Source organism: Myotis myotis, unplaced genomic scaffold, assembly GCF_014108235.1.
Source record: "Myotis myotis isolate mMyoMyo1 unplaced genomic scaffold, mMyoMyo1.p scaffold_m19_p_7, whole genome shotgun sequence".
Classification (NCBI taxonomy): Eukaryota; Metazoa; Chordata; class Mammalia; order Chiroptera; family Vespertilionidae; genus Myotis; species Myotis myotis.
Genome location: NW_023416379.1, coordinates 66717592 through 66741161, shown reverse-complemented (window position 1 = coordinate 66741161; position 23570 = coordinate 66717592). Strand labels below are relative to the sequence as shown.

At 38.7% G+C, this 23570-nt stretch overlaps 1 protein-coding gene across 1 annotated transcript in view; it reads left to right on the top strand.

The window, feature by feature from the left end:
* The window catches only part of COL19A1 (collagen type XIX alpha 1 chain), a 309008-nt gene that overhangs the window by 202308 nt on the left and 83130 nt on the right, over nt 1–23570 (top strand). The window contains exon 17 of the mRNA XM_036318274.1: nt 5882–5935. Within this exon, the coding sequence (XP_036174167.1) occupies nt 5882–5935 (54 nt within the window). The remainder of the gene's footprint in view (nt 1–5881; nt 5936–23570) is intronic.

Here is a 23570-nt window from a genome sequence, read left to right as displayed (position 1 = left end):
GTATTGGACATTGAAGTAGGAGTGCTTTTAGGAACAAAATTGTGGTGAAAACACATATAAAATGTACCACCTTAGCCATTTTCAAGTGTCTAGTTCAATAGTGTGAAGTCTATTCACATTGTTGTAAAACAGGTCTCCAGGACCTTTTCAGCTTGTAAAACTAAAATAGCAAATTCCCTTCCTCCCACACGATCCCTGATAACCACTATTCTACTGTCTGATTCTATAAATTTAGCTACTCTAAGTACCTTCTGTAAGTGAAATCAGACAGTATTTGTCCTTTAGTGACTTATTTCACGGTGCTTATTGCAGTTAACATGATGCTATCATCCATGCTGTAGCACATAACAGTATTTCTCTACTTTTTAAGGCTGAATAATATTCCATTGTGTGTGTGTGTGTGTGTGTGTGTGTGTGTGTGTGTGTGCCATATTATGTTTATACATTTACCTGTTAATGCACATTTGGCTTGCTTCCACCTCTTGGCTATTCTGAATAGTGCTGTTATGAACATGGGTGTGCAAATATCTCTTTAAGCCCCTCCTTTCAATTATTTTTGATATATACTTAGAAGTAGGATTTCTGGATCATATTGTAGTTCGGCTTTTAATTTTTAAGAACCTGTATAGTGTGTTCCAGAGCAGTTGCACCATTTTACAATCTCACCAACAGTGCAAAAGCATTCTAATTTTTCCACATCCTCACCAATATTTATTTTCTGTTTTTTAAAAGTAGCCATCCTACTGGATGTGTGATAGGAATTTTATATATGATCTCTTTCTTTAATCTTAACAAACCTGTTACAAAGTATAAGTACCAGTTTTACAGCAATAAAATCTTTTATAAAAAATACATTTTTATTGATTTCAGAGAGGAAGAGAGAGGGGGAGATAGAAACATCAATGATGAAAGAGAATCATTGATCGGCTGTCTCTTGCATGTCCTACTGAGGATTGAACCTGCAACCCGAGCATGTGTCCTGACCGGGAACTGAACTGTGACCTCCTGGTTCATAGGCTGATGCTCAATCACTGAACCACACCAGCCAGGCACAGCAATGACATCTTGACACTAAAAGTTTCCATAAGAGAAAGCCAGATTGCCCTAACTGGTTTGGCTTGGTGGATAGAGCATTGGCCTGCGGACTGAAGGGTCCCAAGTTTGATTCCAGTCAAGGGCATATACCTTGGTTGTGGGCACATCCCCAGTAGGAGATGTGCAGGAGACAGCTTATCGATGTTTCTCTCTCATCAATGTTTCTAGCTCTCTATCCCTCTCCCTTCCTCTCTGTAAAAATCAATAAAATATATTTTAAAAAAGAGAGAGAGAGAGAAAAGCCTGATTTCAGTCCTGGTGCTCCTGAACTTGACAATGGGTCCACATTATCACAGAACTTGAGCTCTTGAGTTCTGAGCTACAAGATTTACAAGGTATTAGGACAGTGGTTCTCAACCTTCCTAATGCTGCGACCCTTTAATACAGTTCCTCATGTTGTGGTGACCCCCAACCATAAAATTATTTTCGTTGCTACTTCATAACTGTAATTTTGCTACTGTTATGAATCATAATGTAAATATCTGATATGCAGGATGTATTTTCATTGTTACAAAATGAACATAATTAAAGCATAATGATTAATCACAAAAACAATATGTAATTATATATGTGTTTTCCAATGGTCTTAGGCGACCCCTGTGAAAGGGTTGTTCGACCCCCAAAGGGGTCGCGACCCACAGGTTGAGAACCGCTGTATTAGGGACTCTATAAGATTGGCTGACTTTAAATGTGAAATGAGAGCTTGAGATTTAGAGCAGGGGTTCTCAAAGTGTGGTCTCCAGGCCAGTAGCATCTGCCTTCCTGGGAAATTGTTAGAAATGCAAATTCTCAGGCCTCACCCCAGACCCACTAAGTCAGAAACTCTGGAAGTGGGCACAGCAATCTTTTTTAACCAGCCCTCTTGACCAGGCCAATTCACAATCAGGTTTGAGCACCACTGGGCTTAAATCATTCCACAAATATCTAAACTACTATCTAATAACCTTTCCATTTTTGCCAAGCAGGAAACTGACATGTTGAGCACGGAGGTTTCTAGGACAACCTAATATAATAAATCTGTATTTTGTGCTTTATATTCCAGATTTTAGAAAAGTGTTGGATTACCCCAAGTGTAATTATGCTGGAACAGTAGGCCTCCATCCATTTGGAGATTCAGCCAGACTGCAATTTGCTTATGAACAAATGGTGACCTGGTAACAGAAATCCTAACCAGGAAGGCCTCGTGCAGCTCAGCATTTGTCTGTAAACTGCCAGGATTTTCATCCCCACCCACAGCCAACTCCCTACTTTTTGTGTCACATTACAATGAATGGGTCCTGAGTGAGCCCTGTAATAAAGGGACTGAAGTAAAAGGAGACAGAAAGGGGAGCAAACATGCAATAACCATTCCTCTCATCAGTATCAACAGAAGCCCCAGCCTCAGCCCCTGGCACCAGGTAGCCTCATCTAATTCCTCTGTTCCCTAAAGAACAGAGATTCACTGGTTACACTCTCCTCAGAAAAATGGAGGAGTCTCATTTTAGCCCTAGGGTGAGAGTTGCAGTTTATGCCTGTTGACTTACCACAATTATCCTATATAATAAAAGGCTAACATGCAAATCAACCAATTGGTGGAACGACCAGTTGCTGTGATGCGCACTGACCACCAGGAGGCAGACGCTCAATGCAGGAGCTGCCTCCTGGTGGTCAGTGCACTCCCACAGGGGGCGCCGCTCAGGCAGAAGCCCTGAGCCGGCTCACGGCTGGCAAGTGCAGCAGCAGTGGTGGGAGCCTCTCCCACCTCTGCAGCAGCGCTAAAGGCATCTGACTGCTGGCTTAGGCCCACTCCCCGGACCTAAGCCATCAGACAGACATCCCCAGAGGGCTCCAGGACTGCGAGAGGGTGCAGGCAGGGCTGAGGGACCTTCCAAGTGCATGAATTTCATGCACCAGGCCTCTAGTTAATAATAAAATACACCCCAAATTATCCCAGCTTAAATTATAAAATTTACCTTACCAAAAATCTACTTTGTCTCTTAAGTAGTGTCTTGCATTTCCCTGATGCTTTTAAGTGAAAAGAGAGATCTTTTGGAGGAATAGGAATCTATGAGACCGTGTTCAGTGCAGCTGGGGGCCTTGATTGTGGGGAAGAAGGCAAAGGAGTTCCTTCCTGGGGCTTCTTGGAGGGAAGGATGATGTCTGAGAATGGACTTGAACTATTATATTGATAGCTTGAACTATTAAATTGTGGCCCCCAATATTTGCCTTACATTGTGGAGTTTCCACCCATGTTTTTCATCCATTCACCCTTCTGCCCCGTCTTGTCAGAGCCTCTTCTACAGGTTGCTGAGACGAGGACTGAAGGCAAACCCTGTTCCTAAAATATATTTGGTGGGATGACTAAGAAAATGGTGACTGTGTTGCTTTGTAAAGCACATCTTTTAAAAAAAATTCTTCACCCTAACCGGTTTGGCTCAGTGGATAGAGCATCGGCCTGCGGACTGAAGGGTCCCGGGTTTGATTCCAGTCAAGGGCATGTACCTTGGTTGTGGGCACATCCCCAGTGGGGAGTGTGCAGGAGGCAGCTGATTGATGTTTCTCTCTCATCGATGTTTCTCTCTATCCCTCTCCCTTCTTCACTGTAAAAAAAATCAATAAAAATATTTAAAAAATTAAAAAAAATAAAAGAAAAATATTCTTCAAATCTGCTTTAGGTATTACTAGAAATTCAAGACTAGAAACCGCATTTAAACTGAAACCATGTGCTGGCTGAAGTTACCTGCCCACAATATGTTCCAATAATTTAACAGCCTCAAAAATATCATCTGCATGAACACTCTTAGCCAGGATGCACAAACCCAATCGGCATTCCCCTGCACTCTAGACATACATATCAGTGCATGCCGACAATGCAAGACTGACTTAAAAGACTGTGTAAAACAGCAGTGACAGTCAAGATATTTGGATGTTTGCCCAACCATACTGAATCTTGAATGTTTTTCCTTCCTCATCTTAAGACATGCCAATGCTATATCACAATATCTGACACTTGGTTTGTCTTAAACATTAACTCTGCAATAAAAGTTGATCAATAGTCAGCCTCATTTTCCCCACTTCCTGCCCAACTCAATAAATCTGTCTCCTTTAAAGAAAGGAGAATGCACACAAATGTTGATCCTGCATTTAACTTACCTCAACCTAAAAAAAAACGAACAACTACTTGAATGCCATTGATTTTGTTCCTTTGTCCCTTGTGAATTAGATTATAGTGCTTCCACTTTCTAAGTAAACTTTTTTTTATCACTGATTAATTCTCAGGGGCTAATTGACTTACATTTACTGAAAGACCCAATATATTGATTTTCAGAATGTTAAACTATAAGACTAGAAAAATGATGTACATGTGTATAACATTTTTTATGGATGCAGAATATTAAATTACATATTTTTTCCAATCTTACAATCTCCCAAAGGAACTCCAGTGTTCACAGGTCTCTAAAACAGAGGGTAGATGAAAACACCACTAATTGTATTTTTATTTTTGATAAAATGTTTTAAAATCTGTTCTGAAGATGTTAGCTAGGATTATTTATGAAACAGCTGCTGTTTTTATAAGCCCTGGTGCTATGAACTTAACTTGCCTTCAGCAACAATGGAAGTATTTCCCACAGAATCACAGTGCAGTATGCGATTACTTACCTCCCAAAGCTGACCTCACTGGTCCAGGTGGCACTGGACCTACTACTCCACTCCAAGCCAGAGTGATCAAACTTCACCTAACTTAGAGCAAGAAAATGAGTAATGAAATGGGCCTTTCTGTTTTTATGCTTATAATTCTCCCTAAAAGTCCTTAAAAGATCAACCCAATACGTTTATTTTTCAGTAGAAACAAGCCTTAATATGTATTAATATACTACCAATATGGTAATTAAAAAGATATTAGTAACAATGAAATAGCATGGCCATATTTAGAAAACATGCTCAGAGATGTTTCTTGTTCAAAATGTTTGTTCCCAACACCTAAGCTTACTTCCTTCTATTAGAAAGGGAAAAGTTTTCCTCTTTAAAGGATATTTGGTAAACAGGTACAATTTTAAATGTTAGCACGATCTTATTTTTCTAACTCTTGCAATTGGACTTTAGCTGGTTGTAGACTTGGGAGAGTTAACATTCAGTTACAATAATGAAAATTAATAAGCAAATATATGTTTTAGTTCACTTATAAAACAGCTTAACCATCCGAAGGGAAGAAAAGAGTTAGTTAATGTACTTTATACAGCATATATAATTATGAAATGACTTAGGGAGGTGCATTTCAAACTTTAGTGAGCATAGGAATTACCTAAAGTGATTTTTAAATGCAGATTCACAGCTTCCTTCTCCAGAAATTCTAAACCAGTAAGTCTTGGACGGAGCCCATAATATCATTTTTAACATCCAATCCCACCCTCAGGCAACTCCTATTAAATTAGAATTCAGACCACTCTTTCAGAAACACCAATTTAAGATGACAAATGCATATACTATTGCATCTGAAACCACAGAATCATCAGATAAAATGCCAATCTTAGACCATCTTTCAGATACTTTATGCTACTTTATTAGAGTATCAGGAACTGCTAATAACAATTAAGATTTATTCATTCCAGGCACTGTTTTTCTCATCTTGATTGTTAATATCTGGCCCATAACTTTGAGACTTCCTTGAAAGGTGATGTGGATTTGGAATTTTTTTTTAAACTTTTAGTTAATTTTTACTGTCTTTAACATTGCCATTTAATATTGTCTCATCTTAGAAGAAAATGGAATCACATCATTTATTGTCTGTTTCTCTTTGATTTTTAAGGGAAGACGAGGAAAAACAGGTCCTCCAGGAAAACCAGGACCCCCAGGACCCCCCGTGAGTAAACAATAGGATGACTGTTTTTTGCGGAGAATCCCTCTTTATTTCTGTGTGTTTATCTATGGGCTATTTGACTCCCTTGTAGGTAATAATTTTCATCTTTCTACTGTTTAAAATGGTTGTACTGCCTATACCTCCTACCACCACAACAACCAAAAGATAAGGGAGGCCAGTAATTGTCTGCACATCTCACCCACATCTCATTATACCATAGAAACAACTATACTGCCTGCATGAGCACTCTAAGTCAAGGCTCCAAATACATGAATCATGTTCCAAACCCACCTGACTCCATCTCCTCAATTTTTTAACAGCCAGGCTGGTAGTGAGATCTCTGGGGAAGCATGCCCCATTTCTTGATACATTATTTTGTTAGTAGAATTTCATCGAATGTTGTTGCTAAAGAAAGCTATAAAGATCTAGCCAATTAGCTGTTATTTTCCTTTACCCCAAGCTTCTAGAAAAAGTATTCCATCTCTTGTGGTTCTACTGACTCTTTAACCCACTAGAATCTGGTTCATGTCCCAGCTGCTCCACTGAGACTGTGATCTCTGTAGTTACCAATGGTCTCTGCGATGTGAGATTCCCAGGACACCTTTCAGGCTCCATCTTATTTCACCACTATATAGGAATTTTCACTGTTGACTGCTGCTCCCTTGAAACTCTCCGTTCTCTTGGTTTAGTGACATTGACATTTTTTCCTCTTACCTCTAGAACCATTCTTTTTATTTTTCTCCTTCATTAACAACATTCCCTTGCCAGGGCTGACCAGCAGACCCTGAGCGATGGATGAATGGATTACTCTGACATGTTTGCTGTGAAAGAGAGGCTAAGGGGCTGCCTGGCTATAGCAACCAGACATCCCTGATTGCCTGCCTCATTAGGCTTTTATTGCAGTTTTTATCTTTAGTTATAATCAATAGGGTGAGTTAATTTTGGAGGACACATTTGTTTGTATTGTTCTCAAGACAAGGGCACCCAAAGATTAGGCATAAGGATTCCAGTAAGCACCTGGGGGTCTGCACATACACAGACTTGTTTAGAAAGGTCAAGGAATAATTAGGGGCGCCACCTTCGACACTCCCCTAAGTCTCCCCTAAGTCGGAATTCTGATAAACAGGGCAGGCGACCTTTCATACACTTCCCTTTTCTCAGAATGACCTCCTTACAAACTTTCCAACCAAGTCTCATGTGCTCTCCAAGATTCCCTCTTCCCCTACCTATTTGTTGCATGGATTAAAGATTCCCAGTCTTAATTCAATCCAGACATTTCTCCTGAGTTCCAGCATCTCCACTTGGAGGTCTCATACATATCAGAAAAGTAGCATGCCCCAAACTAAACTAATAATAATCCTGGAATTTTTTCTGTCCCTCTTCTTCCACATCAAGATAGTTCCTAAATTATGTCAATTCTACATCCCAGTAGCCCATGAACCTTCTCCTCCTCCTACTCTCTTTTCTCATTGCCACTTCCTTAGTTTAGGCCCTTGTCAATTCGTATTTGTGTCTTCGTAGCCATCTTGGAGCTGGTCTTGTTGCCTCTACCTTCTACAAGCAGATGAATATTTCTAAATCATTACCCTAATCATGTAACTCTTTGGCTTACAACTGTTTAATAAGTTCTCTTTTCTTCAAGAAGGACTCCACGTTTTATGCATGCCATTCTCGACCCTTCGTAGCTTGCCCTGGACCCATCTTTGCCTATCCTCCTCTGTGCCCTTCCTTCATTTGCAATCTACAGTGTAATCATCCTTTACTATCTCAAAAATGCCATGCTTTGCAAATGTTCTCCCACAGACCTAGGAAAGCATCCCTCTATCTTCATGATTCAGCTCAGACATCAGTTCTCCTACGTGGCCTTTGCCAGGGCTCTCAATAAGTGTGATGTCATCTTCCACGATCCTATAACATTATACCTCCTACAGGTATAACACATGATTTTGCAACTGTTATTTTTCTTATTTGTCTGCCCACTGCACAGTGAATTTTTTAAACCTCTATTTTGTCACCATTGCCTAGCAAAGTTTCTGGCACGTAGCATGTGGTTATTAATTATATAATGAACAAGTAAACAAATTAATATATTTTGTAGATGAGAAAATGAAGACCAAAAAATAAGGAACTTTTTAAAGACCTGAACCACCACTAGAGGGCTCCAGGCCAGATCTAGAACTTTAAGACTCCAGTACAGCGGTTCTCAACCTATGGGTCGTGACCCCTTTGGTGGTCGAACAACCTTTTCACAGGGGTCGCCTAAGACCATCGTGCATATCAGATATTTACATTATGATTCATAACAGTAGCAACATTACAGTTATGAAGTAGCAACGAAAATAATTTTATGGTTGAGTCACAACATGAGGAACTGTATTTAAAGGGCCAGAAGGTTGCGAACCACTGTTCCAGTAGGATGTGGTCATGTGCCAAAAATGATTGTTGTCCTGTCATTTCATCCACTTTAGCCATTCAAGGGAATTGTTTTACCAGTAATGTACTGGTGTCCGTTGATATTGATTATAAAAGTAAGCAGGGGTTAACAAAAGAGGCATGAATTGGGCACCCTGGAATCCAGTCTTCAAAGGAATCAGCTTTGTTGATTTTTATTCCAAGGTTTCTGGCAAAACAGAGAACACATTATAGGATTTTCAGTACTTGTCTTCTGCTACAAAGAAGAAAAGCTGGTGAATGCTAACAGGCAAGATTAGACCTTCATATGTTTTCTAAATGTCTGATGCTGCAGTCAAGACAGGATAATTGTTTTCTCAAAGGAAGAATTTGAATTTGAAGGCCTTTATGACAAGCTTGCCAAATGTCCAAGAGAGAAAAGGATTATACCAAATCCTGGAACGAGTTCTCAACTATAGATCAAATGATTTGACTAGAGAATTTAGAAGATTAAGAAATATGCAACTATATGAAAATATGTATAATATTCAGTTCCACAGGTTTTAATTTCCAGAATGTTTTGGTAGAGAGGTATTTCTTTTATTGCAAATATTAGATTTACAATTTAAACTCAGCTATGGGTCTAATACACAGTAGCATTGAATCCTGAGTCCACAGTATTTAAAAAAAATGGTTTATTATTTTTTATAATATAATAACCAATTTGTTAGACTACAAAAATACAGGGGGCGGGGGACTAAGCTAAAAAGAGAAGATTTTTTTATTATTATAGGTCAGCTTTTACTTAAAAGAAAAAGTAAGAGACTAGACCATCAGCTCACTTTCTGCTTAAGAATTATGGTTTATGGAAACTCCTTGTCTTTTTTTATTCTGAAATAACTCCTCTGGTTGACTAAAATATCTTTTACAAGAATTATAAAAACTGTCTCTTGAGATACAGTTTATATCGGCTGTTGGGTTTTTCTGAAGTTGTTTGCATGTTTGGTTGAATTGATGATGTGCGCACCAACAGGCTGCAGAAATTCCTCTGAAGCACCTACTCATACTTACAAGAACTAGCTAAGGGCAGCACTGGACAGGAAGGTAAAATAACGTTTTTCGTTGCCACCTCCATGTTTCATTTTCTAAGTATAATGTACTTTAGCAAGAGGACTGACTGTTATTTCCCAAATGCTAGAAATGAACAGAGTTCTTTGAAATCAGTCATTTCAAGATCATATTAACTAATATTTGAAGAAAATGAGCTCATAAAAGCAATGAAACTGTTCCTCCTTCACCTTGTTTAACAGTTTCACAAACATTTATGTAAAGCCTGTTAGGAGCTGGGCTTGCAAAAAAAAAGAAATGCGTAAAATAGTGTCCTTGTCTCTTAGGGACTCAAGTTTAGTTCACAGAAATGTGAACAGAGGGTGACAATTTAGAAAAGATAATGGTTGGGGAGGTTTCCTTCAGGAATTGAAAATTGAAGCATAAAGGTTGAGCCTTTAAAAAAGAAGCAATTCCATGGATTAATCTGGAGGACATTATACTTAGTGAAATCCAGTCACAGAAGGACAAAGACAGCATGATTCCACTTACATAAGATTCCTAAAATAGTCAAACTCATAGAAGCAGGGAACACAATAGTGGTCGCCAGAGGCCAGGGGGAGGGAGGTATGGAGAGTTGTTATTCAATGAATATAAAGTTTCAATTATGCAAGATTAATAAATCCTAGAGTTGTACTATACAGCATAGTGCCTATTGTTAACAATATAATATTCACTTGAGAATTTGTTAAGAGGATAGATCTCATGTTAGGTGTTCTTACTACAAAAACAAACAGAAAAACCAAGGGAAACAAACTGGGAGGTGTTGAATATGTCAGCTAACTGTGGTGATTGTCGCACGGGCTAATTGCTTAAAAATTCATGCTAAAATTATATACTATTCATTTGAGGGATATTACTTATTATTTGATTGCTATTTGATAAGAGAGATAAAATGTATATCATTTTATATTTTAAATTGTCTGCCCTTAACTGTGTGCATTTGTCCAAACTCATCAGATTGCATGCACTAAATATATACAGTTCTTTTTATATCAGTTATACCTGATAAAGCTGTTTATTAAAAGTTGACAAGGTTTTTCCAGTAAAGTAAATAGAGGGGAAAGAGAATGCAAGCTAAGTACTGTTAGTAGAGGAAAACAGCCTGAACAAAAACAATTACGTGCTGAATTTCTGGGGACTGGCAGCAGGCAGACAGCCCACCAGTTCTCTCACAGCACTGACAAGTCAAGCCCAGGTAGGGTCCTGGTAAACCTCATGTCAAGCCCCACAGTCATGCAGCAATACAAAATCTGTGAAGAGTTCTAAGTGGAGTGCCGGGGTCCAGCCCCAGTGGTCCAGGGGTTCCCAAAGGTGTGGACGGAGTCGGCGAAGAATGTTTTACATGGAGACAGCGTTCAGAACTCTCTAGCTCTCTTTAGTCTCCATGGATCTTCCTGTGCCTGGCTGAGGCCACAGAGAAAGATTCTGAGGCAAGCTGAGCCTTTATTTTATAGTCAGAGGTAAACAAGGTAGTGGTTACCAAAGTTACACTGTTCTTGTGAGTTTCACGTGTTTACACTGTTCTTGTGAGTTTCACTTGTTTTTGTTCTTGTTGCACTTCCCTCAGCCCATTAGCTTCCCATGTAAGATCTAGGGAGCGTTATAAGTTCAAGCCTAATTATGCTTAAGAGGACTGTGCCCTCTAAGCTGGGACTTGTTTGTGACTTTGCCAACAGGTCAGTCCGAGGCTTAACCCTATAGAGGCTCCCCACAATGGAGTGTCCCATGCCAGATTTCATTGATAGGTTACAGTCTAGTGGCACAGTAGAGTTGGGTTGTTGAGAGAATAAGCACCATTCATTGCAGCTATCATACTATTTACTATTTTTTTAATATATTTTTATTGTTGATAGTATTACAGATATGCCCCATCCACTTCCCCTTTAACCCCCTCCTCACAGTCCCTACCCACTCCCCCAGGTCTTCACTATCCTATTGTCCACATCCATGGGCTATGCATATTAAGTGTACAGGTTCTTTGGTTTATCTCTTCTAGTCTATTTACTATTTTTAAAGTATCAGTAGAATATTTTCTTATCTCTGCTAAGATGTCCCATGGGACTATTTGTATTTTTTAACACTTGTGAACATTTTTAAGTCAAAATATTGCGTTTTATTTGTTTGCCTTTTTCAACATTGGACTCTATGTGACATGAGCCCCATTTCACAGCAGGAAGGAAGGTAATATGAGAAAGAGGGAATGGCTGGTCAGAGCTAAAACACTTCTGGTTGAGATTGGGAGATGGTGTATGACTCACCCTAGTGGCTTGCATGTGAGATCCCTGAAGCACGTGTTAGAATTTCTTAAGACAATTTGAAATGTAAAAATATATACATTTTACCTTATCAAATAGCAATCAAACAATATGTACTATCCCGCAAATGAATAGTATAAAATTTTAGTATGTGTTTTTAAGCAATTAGCCCTTAGAAAAGTTAGAGGGGAAAAACTTCAGTGTAGTTATCTGAAAAGAACCAAAGAAGAATAAGAGTTATTAGGAGGCATGGATCCTTTGATAACAGCATACTTTGCTCAATTTCTTCAAGAAAATGTTCTTCCCTGCGGGGCTTTAGAGATGTCCCTTCAATCAAAGACAGTGTTGTTATTTAGGGAGTGTCAAAGAAATTTTTTAAAAATAGAACTAAAAGAAATCTCGAATGGCCTGAAGCATCTCCCGTAATTAAAACATTTTAACCAATTTTTTCTACTTGTGAATCTTGGTTCTGAAGCCAAATTTGTATTTTCTCACTTTTTAAAGAAAGATTTGTACCAAAATGATATGTTGTTTACAAAGAATAATTTTTCCCCACAACTTTCCATTTAGCATATACTGTATATATATATTTATGGGAGGAAAACCTCTTTCCCCCTGAAAGAGTATATTTCCTAGGGAAAAAATTCTTATATGAAATACTTACAAAAAGTAGATCTAGTGAATTAATGTTATTAAATTGTCTTGATGAATTGGTGTTTCATCAAAGCCATACATATTCCTCCATTTAAGCTCCTCATCTCCCTACATTGATTCCTCCCTACATTCCTCTCTTTGGGGAAGACTTAATTGAAATTTACACATATGTAATCTAAATATAATGAAATTAGGAGCTCAGTGCAGGAATTCGTGCATCTTGAAAGGAACTGTGGGCCACGAGGCTGTGGTGGGCATGGGGGTGAGTTTCAGCCCATCTGCCATGGCCTCTGGTCCTCTGTCTGCCCGCAGCCCCACTACCACTGCTGCTGCTCCCATGCACTGAGGGCACTGGCCCTGCTTGCACCCGCTGACGGCTCTGAGCCATCAGAACCCCGGCTGGCAGTGGGTGTGAGCATCAGGTGGAACCATGGCGCATAGGAGCAAAGAATTTTCAGTAACCACCAGAGGCTCACCCTGATGACAGCAATCAGCGCCCCACCTTGGTCTGGCACCACCATCCCCCACCCCCACTCACCTGCTCCACAGTCCCCACCCCAGCAGATGCCCACCATGTTCACCACTTTGCCACCTGCTGCTGATGCCCACCATGTTCTGTTCATGCCCCCTGGTGGTCAGTGCATGTCATAGCAACCAGTTGTTCAGTTGTTCTGCCATTCGGTCTATTTTCGTATTAGCCTTTTATTATATAGGATTATCCTTAATCGGAATGCTTGTTATTGAAGAGCACCTAACTGGTTAACAGAGCTAGCTACAACACTTTATGATGAACATATTTTTTTTATAAAGTGTTGGTCCAGCTTTTTCTTTGATCTTACCTATAAAGGGGAAAAGCTTCCAAATGTCCTTGAATAACTTCTGCCGTCTCATTTTGAATGAATATCCTTCACTGGAGAGAAACCATTAAGTAGAGATGTCTTGGATTGCTAATACCAGCAAATACACTAAAATTATGGTAGAGAGCAGTTTTTCATAGAGGAAGCATACAAGCATTAAGCATCTCCCTGGGGGAAGAAATAGCACTAACAAGGAAATAAGTTCAAAAGAAAGGAATGGCTCAGGAGAGCTTATTACTGAACTAGCTCTGCTTAGGGTACTCTCCTGCCACTGCCTGTGTCAGCCTCACAGCTATGGTGAGAAGCAGAAATTATCCTCAATTTATAATGTCCACGGTCACACCAGTGTAAGTGGGGGCAGCCAGAATTAACACCCAGGAACTGATCCTTAAGCCCAGCTTCATTCTACTGGATCACAGGTGTGAAAGACAAGTTTCCAGTTTACAATTTGACTAGATCAGCTTTACTTTTCACACCACACACAGAAAATGGTTTGATTTTTCCAAGGTAACTCATGGCCCTGCAAAGCCATAGGACAGTGGGACAGTGTAAGACAGTGAGGAAATGAATCCTCCTCACAAGTGTGTCCTTGGACAATGCGCTTGGCATTTCCATGTCAGACTCCCTTTTCTTCAAATTTGAAATGACAGTACCTGCCACGTTTACTTTACACAGTTGCTGGAAGAATCAAATGCCAAGTATGTGAAAGAACTTTCTTGTAAATGTAAGACTCTATCTAAATACACTTAAATCCATTGCTCTTTCTGAACATCCATTCACTCATATAGCACTGTAGATATAAGAGATTGTCTTGAATCTGTAACTGGGCCAACACATTTTTTTGTCTTACCAATTTCTCAAAATCCAATTAAACATTTGAAAGTCTTTCAAATAATTGCTAAAATGAAAGACCATATGCTCAACATGAAATACTTATTCTGGATATGCAAATCTACTCACGAAGAGATACATAAAAGTTACTCACAATCAGGTGGTAGTAGTACTAACAACCAGGTCTAAGCGTTCAGTGTTTTTTCTTCTCTTATTTACAGCCTCTACCTTGCTTGTGGGGCTGTTTATCCATGATCTGAGCTGTTGCATTTTATTAGTTGTGATCTTCTCTAAGTCTCAACTACTATGCCTCACACTCTAATAAAAATTTCTCTTTTTCTTTAAAGCCTTCTTGTTATCTGAGTAGAATAAGCAACAGAAAATGGTGGCTTTATGTTATGATAATGAGATTTGGAAAGTCTTGAGACTTGAAATGTCTTAGTTTATTTCAAAATATTCTGGTTTTCATTGCTTTAGAAAAGAGAAGGGAGCAGCTGAGAATGAGGCAAAGCAGAAGGGAGGGCAGGAGACTTTAACTAATGAGCCATTAAAGGACTTACAATTAGCCCACCCATTTGACATTAACTTTACTTCTCATTCATCATCACTGTAAAAAGTGTTTATTTAAAACCACATTAATTTTAAAATGTGTTATTATTTCTCTCTGTTCCAGGCAGGGCTCTTGATTTCCTTTCTCTTTTTTCTGGCATTGTTTTTGTGCATTGTTTCATTATTGCAGCATGAGAATTGAGCAGTGGGCTCAAATGTGTCCCATTTCAGTGCATAGCAATTTTTGTTGAAAACAGAAATTTAAGAAATTTGTAATGTGGGGCAGCAGCTCCCTCTACTGTTTTCACTGTAAAAGCTCTGAGCAAAGAATGACACTTCACAGCCCTTTGAAGGATGTCCAAGGTATGGAAATTTTTCAGTGTTTGATGCTTAATTGTAAATCTACATGATTTTCAAAATTTATTTTTAGGGTTTTGTTGCATTTTCTGCTTATCTTGTATTTTAAATACAAATGCTGTTTCATTACAGTCATTTTCAATGTCAATGAGATGCTCTCTTGAAGTGAAAGCCCTTAGCTCATGGATCTTTAATGCCCATCTCTTGTAAAATGCTGACAAAACTCTACAGTGTTAATTTTGTGTGAGCTGACTCCAATGGAAGTTATGCTTCTTTGCTAAAACAACAATATGGTTTAAAATATATATAACCTTGTTGTTTTTATTATAGCTTTAATTTCAGTATAGAGCTTCATTCACCTTTAAAGCGTGAGTCATTGCCTAGTCCTGAAGGTCATGGTTATATCACAGTGTACACAGTTAAAAGAGTGAATTTAGAGTGTGAAATTGAATTCACTTATTCAACACATACTTATTGATCATAGCAAAACACAAACTACAGACAAGGCCTCTACCTTCAAGAACTTACACTGTTGTGTGGGAGGGGGCACAGTGGTTAATAAGCAATTCAATAGGTAGACAAACAATTTCAGTTTAGCATGAGGAGCTATAGGTATAGGGGAAATGAGTGGGTATGTGAGAATGATTTGGAAGGAAGAGTTGTTGCTCTAGATAAGGTGGTCCTCGTGGTATCTCTGAGTGACATTAGATGACATTACAGTAAAAGGAGCTAGCCATGTGAGGGCCAGAGCAGGAACTTCCCACCCAGAAAGATCAGGGCATCAAAGGGCCTGAGGTGGGAAAAAGCTGACTGTATTTAATAAACATAAAGGAACTAGGAGAAGAATAGTACCAGAAAAGGTTTTGGAGCTGAGTGGCTGTTATCATGTAGGGCCTAATGAGAGCAGAAATGGGAGTTGGGGGGTCGGGGGGTATTAATGGTAATAAGAGGCAAGGAAAATGGTCATGTCACATCTCTCTTTGTAAGTCTTGTTCTTTGTGCTTGTACCTGAGATTAGATTTTTAGAGGTTAGATTTTTATTTTGATGTGATAACATCATTGTTTCTACTGATAATTCTAATGGCTACATCATTTTTAACAGATTATCTTTAGTATTTACATACACAGGGAGTAGGTTTGTTTGCTGAGAGAAAACAAGAAACTGACAAAGCTTTGTTAGTAGCCCATTTAATTTTAATCTTGCCTAAATTCAGTGGATACTGCATTTTTCCTTAAAGATGGAGACTCTAATCACATATAATAAGTCCATTTTGTCCTGTTGCTTCCTTTCTGATAAGTTATGGGTTGGATCAGATGAACAGCCATAGCAATGAACATGTATGCCTTCAAAACACCATACAACTGTACCTGTACCCCATGATCTATCACTATCCTCAACTTTTATGCCTTCTATCTACAACTTTATTTATTATATACTGCGAACTTGAGGTGCAAAGTTATTGTTTTCCACATATAGCAAGGCCCACTTCTGAAACAAATTAGTACCCCCAAACATTTTGGTCTGCTGAATAAGAGGGATGACAAAATAAATGTCTGATTAAAACATTTGATTTCTTGTTCAAACATCCAGTAGATGACTGTATGTATTTTGAGGCTCTTATGTCTCAATTGGGAATTTAATTCATATTCTTAACAACCCTTCCAGGAGCCTTGAACTGATCAGGGTTTTGTCATATTTTTCACTGTTCCTCTCAGCAGAGAATCTGAATCTCTTGGGTCTATTAAATAACCAAAGGCTATGTACTGTAATGATGATATCTTTGGAAAAAAATGAACCTAACTATTTATTTGAATCAATGGGTATAGTCATTTTATTTCTTAAAATTAGGATGACTTTATTAGATTTAAAAATAAAGATACATAAGATCTATAAAATGGAGACATGTCCAGTTAATCATTTTATTGCCACTTGTTCCCCACTAAGGTCATGGTCCCAGACGAGACAGCTGTTGCCAACATTGCTAACATTCCATTGTCACCTTGTGTTGCCACAGAATACGTAGACATGCAAGTGAGGCAGCTGAGGCTATCAGGTTGTGAATTTGAAAGCTAGCGCTAGGGTCCGATTCCCTAATTACTCTTTTTCTCTCCCTGAATAGCAGCAGTGGGACATTAGTAGCCACTCTCTGACTTCCTGGGTTTTTTACTAATTATAGCTCCACTCTGGAGAAACAGGATTTTATCTCACAGCCACTACCTGCTTTTTTCATCTTGAATTATGTTATTGAAACCAACTGCTAAGACATCTGAACTGACATGTATTCTGTACAGAAATGATAGAACAGAATATTTAAAATCCTTGGTATGGCCACCAAACTTATTATTAGTTGGGCTAGGGCATGGATTATGCACCATTTCTCTGTGGTGGGTAGACATTAAGGTTTTAAAACATCTGATTGGCCTTGGAGAAGATATTAAGAAAGGGAGATTTATTTCCTAAGTAACCATATAGTTTGTATTGGACGATAGAGTTTTCAAAAGTGTCTCCTTACAGAAATTTAATTTTACCACTGTATGGTTCTGTGAGGTGGGCAAAAACAGATTATGTCCATTTTAACAATAAGAAAACTCTGGGCCTTGGACAGTAAGGGGCTTTGCTAAATCCCTACAGTCAGTTTTCTCTACTGGAACATGGCAGGAGACTGTTCTGACCAAAGGAAATACTGAAAGAAATTATGTGACTAGAGAAGCAGCAAGTTTTCAGCATTATCTGGGGGGTCTGAAACATGGAAGGAAATTTGATAGAAAAAAATTTGCAGGAGCTTTAGTTTTATCTGTATGTTTGTTAAAAAGTAAAAAGATCTGAAGTAAATATGGCAGATGTTTCGGATCTGACAACATTGGATTGTGGATTCATCAATACTTATTGTATAATTTTCTATACTTTGCAGCATACTGAATATTCTAAATTTATTTTCAAAAGTAGAACAATCGTTTTTATGGGATTAGCAAAGGTTAATATCACTAATTACTTATTCTCCAGCCTAGAGTGTCAGTGTCTACTCCTCTGACTGAACTCTTTTGTGGAATAGGCCTAGGTGTTTTAAAAATGAAATAATTAAGTATTTTTTACTAGAACTGCCCTGAGTATACTCTCCATAACGATGGTGCTCACTTGAGCTAACAATTGTCATTTGCAGATTTATCATTGGTATAACTGATAGATCAGAGAGAAATCTTGATGTTACACATTCAAGTTGAAAGTGGAGACTACAAAACACCCACCCCAGTAAAACCTACAGATTGTTCATTTTGCTTTTTCCCCCAGACCTGTTCTGAATGTCCCCAGCTATTCAAATTTTGCCCATGCTCTTGGCTTCTGTGTAACTGCTGGCAGTGCATAAGCCATGGCCATCAGCCTGGGTATCCTAAGTCCTAGCAATTTGCCCTGGGAAATGCATTTTCCTTGCACAGGAAGCATTGTCATTCTACCAACATTTTAATATATATTATTGATTTCAGGAAGGAAGGGAGAGTGAGAGAGATAGAAACATCAATTATGAGAGAGAATTATTGATCAGCTGCCTCCTGCACACCCCACACTGGAGATCGAGCCCACAACCCCCGGCATGTGCCCTGAGCAGGAATCAAACCATGACTTCCTGGTTCATAGGTCGACACTCAACCACTGAGCCATGCCTGTTGGGCTCTACCAACACTTTTAAAGAGAGTGAATGTTATCACTTAATTACAGTAAATGGAAACTCAAAGTATTGATAGGTGCTGCTATGTGGGCCAACTTCCCTCCAGATTTTGGTAGCATATTGAGAGATTCCTGAGGTCAGACAAGCGGGTAGAGGTACCTGGTATACAAAACCAGGTATAGGTTTTGTTGGTAATGAGCTTTGGGGGACACCACTGGATACAAATAAGTTGTTTCACTCATTTCCATCCTTACTAGTTTTCATGCCCCTGTGGCTTTATCACTTTGTGCTGGGTCAATGGTGCTGCTTCTGTGGGATGGCAAGGCACTCTCAAAATTCCTGCTGCTACTCATATTGCAGGAAGCTGACAAATAATATTTTTCCTTTTGTAGGACACACTGGGGAGAGAGGAGTATGAAACATTTGATGGGTGGATAAGCATAATGGCAGCATTAGAGGAGGAATCATTTTTTCCCTAACCATCATGTCATGGAAATCAGTCAGAAGTTTCCCACTCTTATCAGTAATGCAATAGTTTTATGTCAATTTGATCAGGAAAAAAATAAGCACCTTTAAAAAATATGCGCCCCCCCCCCCCGTAGAAAAGAAAGTGTTAAAATTTTATGAGCTTCATAGCATAATTTAGAAAATCTGCTTTCATGAAATGGGTTAATTATACCCATTGAATGCATTCACTGTCAGTCTCATCCTCCCACTCCTGTTCCAAAATGACAACTAAAACCGGGGACTGTGCAGTTTTGGAAAACAATCAGGTCACATATTGAGTATTTTGCTTATTCATACAACCATAAACGGCCTATGCTTGAGTTCCCTCAATTACACAGCTCAGTATGCAGGCCAGAAGAGACAAACCCAGCTCAAGTGAGCACTTCCTGGAACACACAGGGGAATCGTTTGAAAAATGTCCAAAGTGGCAGATGTGATAAATTCTCATTCAAGATTCAGAAGCTGCCTTTGCTGCAATTCCTCACCTATTAATCGCACTGCTTCTGAACTTCTGAACCAAGAATGCTGGCAATATCTTAGCCTGAGATGCTTAGGAGCTATCGATCTCTCCAAGCATGGTGCAGGTAGATGCTGCTGTCAGGGGAAAACTGGCTGTGATGAGAGAAGATCATGGATCACAGTGCTGCTCAGGACTTCCAGAGATTAACCCAGAATGAGTGTGTGGCTGCTGGCTTCCCACAAAGCTGCTATTACTTTCTTTTCAAGTCCCCAGAAGATGTCCTTGAAGAATGCTTAAACCAGTGTATTGCTGTATCACTTAAATCCTTCAGATTCCCAGAATGCTAAAACACAAATCTCTCCTCCACAGCAAATGCAGTGGTGCTATTGTAGTCTTATTTGAAGGATATTTCATTTTCTCTAAGTGTGACAATTTTCCCATAACTGTTCTTCACTGCAGTTTCATGCCCATAGGAATTTAAGCTTATCAAAGTTATCCCCTTGCAATTTACTCTCTGGGTTAACTAGTCTTGTTTCTACTATGTCCATTTTTCTTTTTTCCTTCCCTTCTATCGTCTCATAAATGCTGTGAATTTTTACCTTTTGTTTGGTATCATTTGAACCTCAAAGTTGAGATGCGGATTAAGATGGCCAAGTCGCCCTGCCAGCATGGCTCAGTGGTTAAGCATGGACCTATGAACCAAGAGGTCATGGTTCGATTCCCAGTCAGGTCACGCCTGGGTTGTGAGCTTCATCCCTAGTATGGGCATGCAGAAGGCAGCCAATCAGTGATTCTCTCTCATTATTGATGTTTCTCCCTCTTTCTCCCTCTCCCTTCCTCTCTGAAATCAGTAAAAATACATATATTTTTTTAAATTGCCAACGTCTTTCCTTTACTTTCTCAGAAACCTCTCTGCTTATCTCTCTCTAATCTAAGCCCTGCAAGATTTTAACAGTTCTCAGTGTCTGCCTGTGGTTCTCTTTTCCTTACCTTCTTTTCATGCTAGTCACTTTCCCTTGATCTCTTCTTGTCATCTATATCTTTGAAAATGTGTATCTATATCATGTCCCAGAGCGCTCTTTGCTTGCCCCTATTGATTCTGTGTCTCATTAAGAGATTCTATTAAATGTCCTCCATGATTTTTTTAAAGCAGCTTTAAGATGATTTCTATTTTGTTTGTTTTTTTAATCTGTCACCCCACTTACTATGAGGCAGATAAACAAAAGAATTAAAAGATCAAAGCTATGGGGTCAGGCTGAGTTGAGTTGAAACCTAGCTTTTGTCTACTAGTTTTATGACCTTGAATAAGATGATTAACCTTTTGTTACATGTAAAATAATGATAATGCCTACCTCATTGGATTGCAATAATATATGTACAGTTATTACTTTCTAAGGGAAAGTATTGTTATTTATTAATATTTTATCATTCTCTGCTATCTGCTCCTTATTTCTTTCCCAGGGCCCATGGCCTGCCATTTCTAAAGCAGAAGTGTTGATACTTTCCCCAGTTCTATCCTTCTCATTCTCATGTAATGTTTTCTTCCACCTGCTTTGCTCTCCTTCTTTCTATTTCTTCCATTCAAGTCTTTATAGAAAAACTTCATCTAAGAATGTTGCCTAAATACCTTCATTGACTTATTCATCATCGAGAAAAACTCATTCGATTCTATTTTCCATGTGATAAAAACAACAACACTTGAAAGCATCTACTTAAGGATGAGGGCACTTCCAATTTTGTGATTATGTCTGTGTATTGGCCAAATGAATGTTATATGCCCTTCTGATTAGCTTGAAATAGGAGTTTTTCCAGAGTTTATTTCTGAGTTCCCACCTCTTACAAGCAAAGTTAACCTCAACATTTGATTCAGAAGTAGCTCCATTTCTCACACCCTCATGCTGAAAGTGAGGGCCCTGGGTCTGACTTTCATGGGAATATATTAGAGTGGAACAGCTCTTAGACTTAGTTCTACCATTTGTTTATTGTGCGATTGGGTTGGAGAAGGGATCTCTCATTTTGTTTCATGTCAGATGGAGAATATAATAATATCCACCTCACTTAGATATTAAGAACACCAAATAAAATCATGTGTTTTGCAATGACATCACCCTGCCATCCAAGAAAATATAAGTGAAAACACTTTTAGAATTATCCTGAGCTGTCTAAATATGAAGGGTTAGTTTTACATCTTCCAGGAACATTTGCATTTGAGCTGATGATAAAACCCAATGCCAAGTAATCCAACTACCTTTATGGAGTTTTAGGCATAAACCAGAGAAAATAGGTGGGATACTTTGAGGAACAAGAGCTCCTTCTCAGGAACCTTAAATTTTACCTAATACTTGTGGTACATTGTAGCTCTGTACTATATTCCCATTGTAATCCCAGAAGGGGAAGTTTAGGTCTCTGTATTGAAATGTAAACATAATATGAACATCAGTGAACTTTCTCCTGACTTCAGAAATAATATTTGCAGTTTGAGCATTTTCAGCAATTTTGTGGCATCTCCATAGTCACAAAAATTTTGTAGCAGAAGCATTCTCAGAAAAATAACCCATTATAAAATTACAGTTGCTTAACCTACATAATTAAGTCCCAAGAGAAATTGAAAAATTCTTTTAGAGCAGATATTTAAGATAAATAAAAGGATCTGTGTCTAAAAGAAAAAGGAATTGGTTTCCCAAATATTTTCTATCTAAAGCGTATTATTGATTTTTCTCTCAGTTAGAATACAACTTTCTAAATTGTAATTCTGGTAAAAAGAAAAAAAATCCATTCAGCCTGGCCAGTGTGGCTCAGTGAATGAGCATCGACCTATGAACCAGGAGGTCATGGTTCGATTCCTGGTCAGGGTTGTGGGCTGGATCCTCAGTGTGGGGCGTGCAAGAGGCAGCTGATTAATGATTCTCTCTCATCATTGAGATTTCTCTCTCTCTCTCCCTCTCCCTTCCTCTCTGAAATAAATAAATATATATTTTTAAATCCATTCATAAGCTCTTTCCTACTTAACTGGAGCTCGCTGAAGCTTAGTTTTTAATTATTTAGGCAGATTCTTAGATCAATCTCAATCTATTGGCCCTGTTGTCTGTGAGTTTGGAAGCAGCAAGACCTCCGCACTGTTTGCTGCCATTTCTAACTGAAACCAAAACCAACAAGCAAGAAATTGGCTTTCCCCTCAGATTTTTTCTTGTGAAAGTAATCATTCTACTGAATTCAACAGACATTTGGGGGGAAGGGAGAGCTACCATGTACCACATCCTGTGTTATGATAGGACAAGAAAATTTAAACTCCTTGCCTGCGAGGAATTTTCATTCCAACAGGAAAAACAGGCATGTTCATAAGCCACTATAGTCAAAGTACAAGTTATAAATAATGTTAGAGATGGAAATTTATATGAGAGAAACACTTTCTGACATTAGCTTTTCCAGGAGACTGTCTATTGAAAGGTGCTTCATCTTCCCATTCCTGTGGATGAATTTAGGCTTCATAATATTTATTTTAGTACCAAGGGAAAAGAAATTACTGACCTCTGCCTGTTTTTTTTACTGGCTTTTAGGAAATTGGGACCATTTCTTGAAAATTAGCACAAATGACTTTACAATAACAAACTTTCTATTTGTTCTTATGACAAAGCAATTTTTGGCATGTTTGAAGTGAGTTGACTAGTACAACTTTCTTCACAGAGGTTTTTGGTATTTCAGAGGTTGTTAATGAAGTTAATTAGAAACCCACAGGGCCAGACGCAGGTATGTGTATCCTGAAAATACGTATTTGTGAACCCTGAAAGGAGTTCCTAATAAGAGGTTGAAAAGCTATGGTGCCGGGAGAGTGGCACCCAGATATCTCAAGGAGACTAGCCAGCAATATGAAGAACTAAAGGACGCAAGGGAGAAAGGAAAACAGTTCAGGAGGAAGGATCAGAGGGGGAATAAAATAGTTGGCTGAGGAGCCAAGGAGATCTTGATTTAGAATATCTACGGTGTGCTAAAGCTGAATCAAAG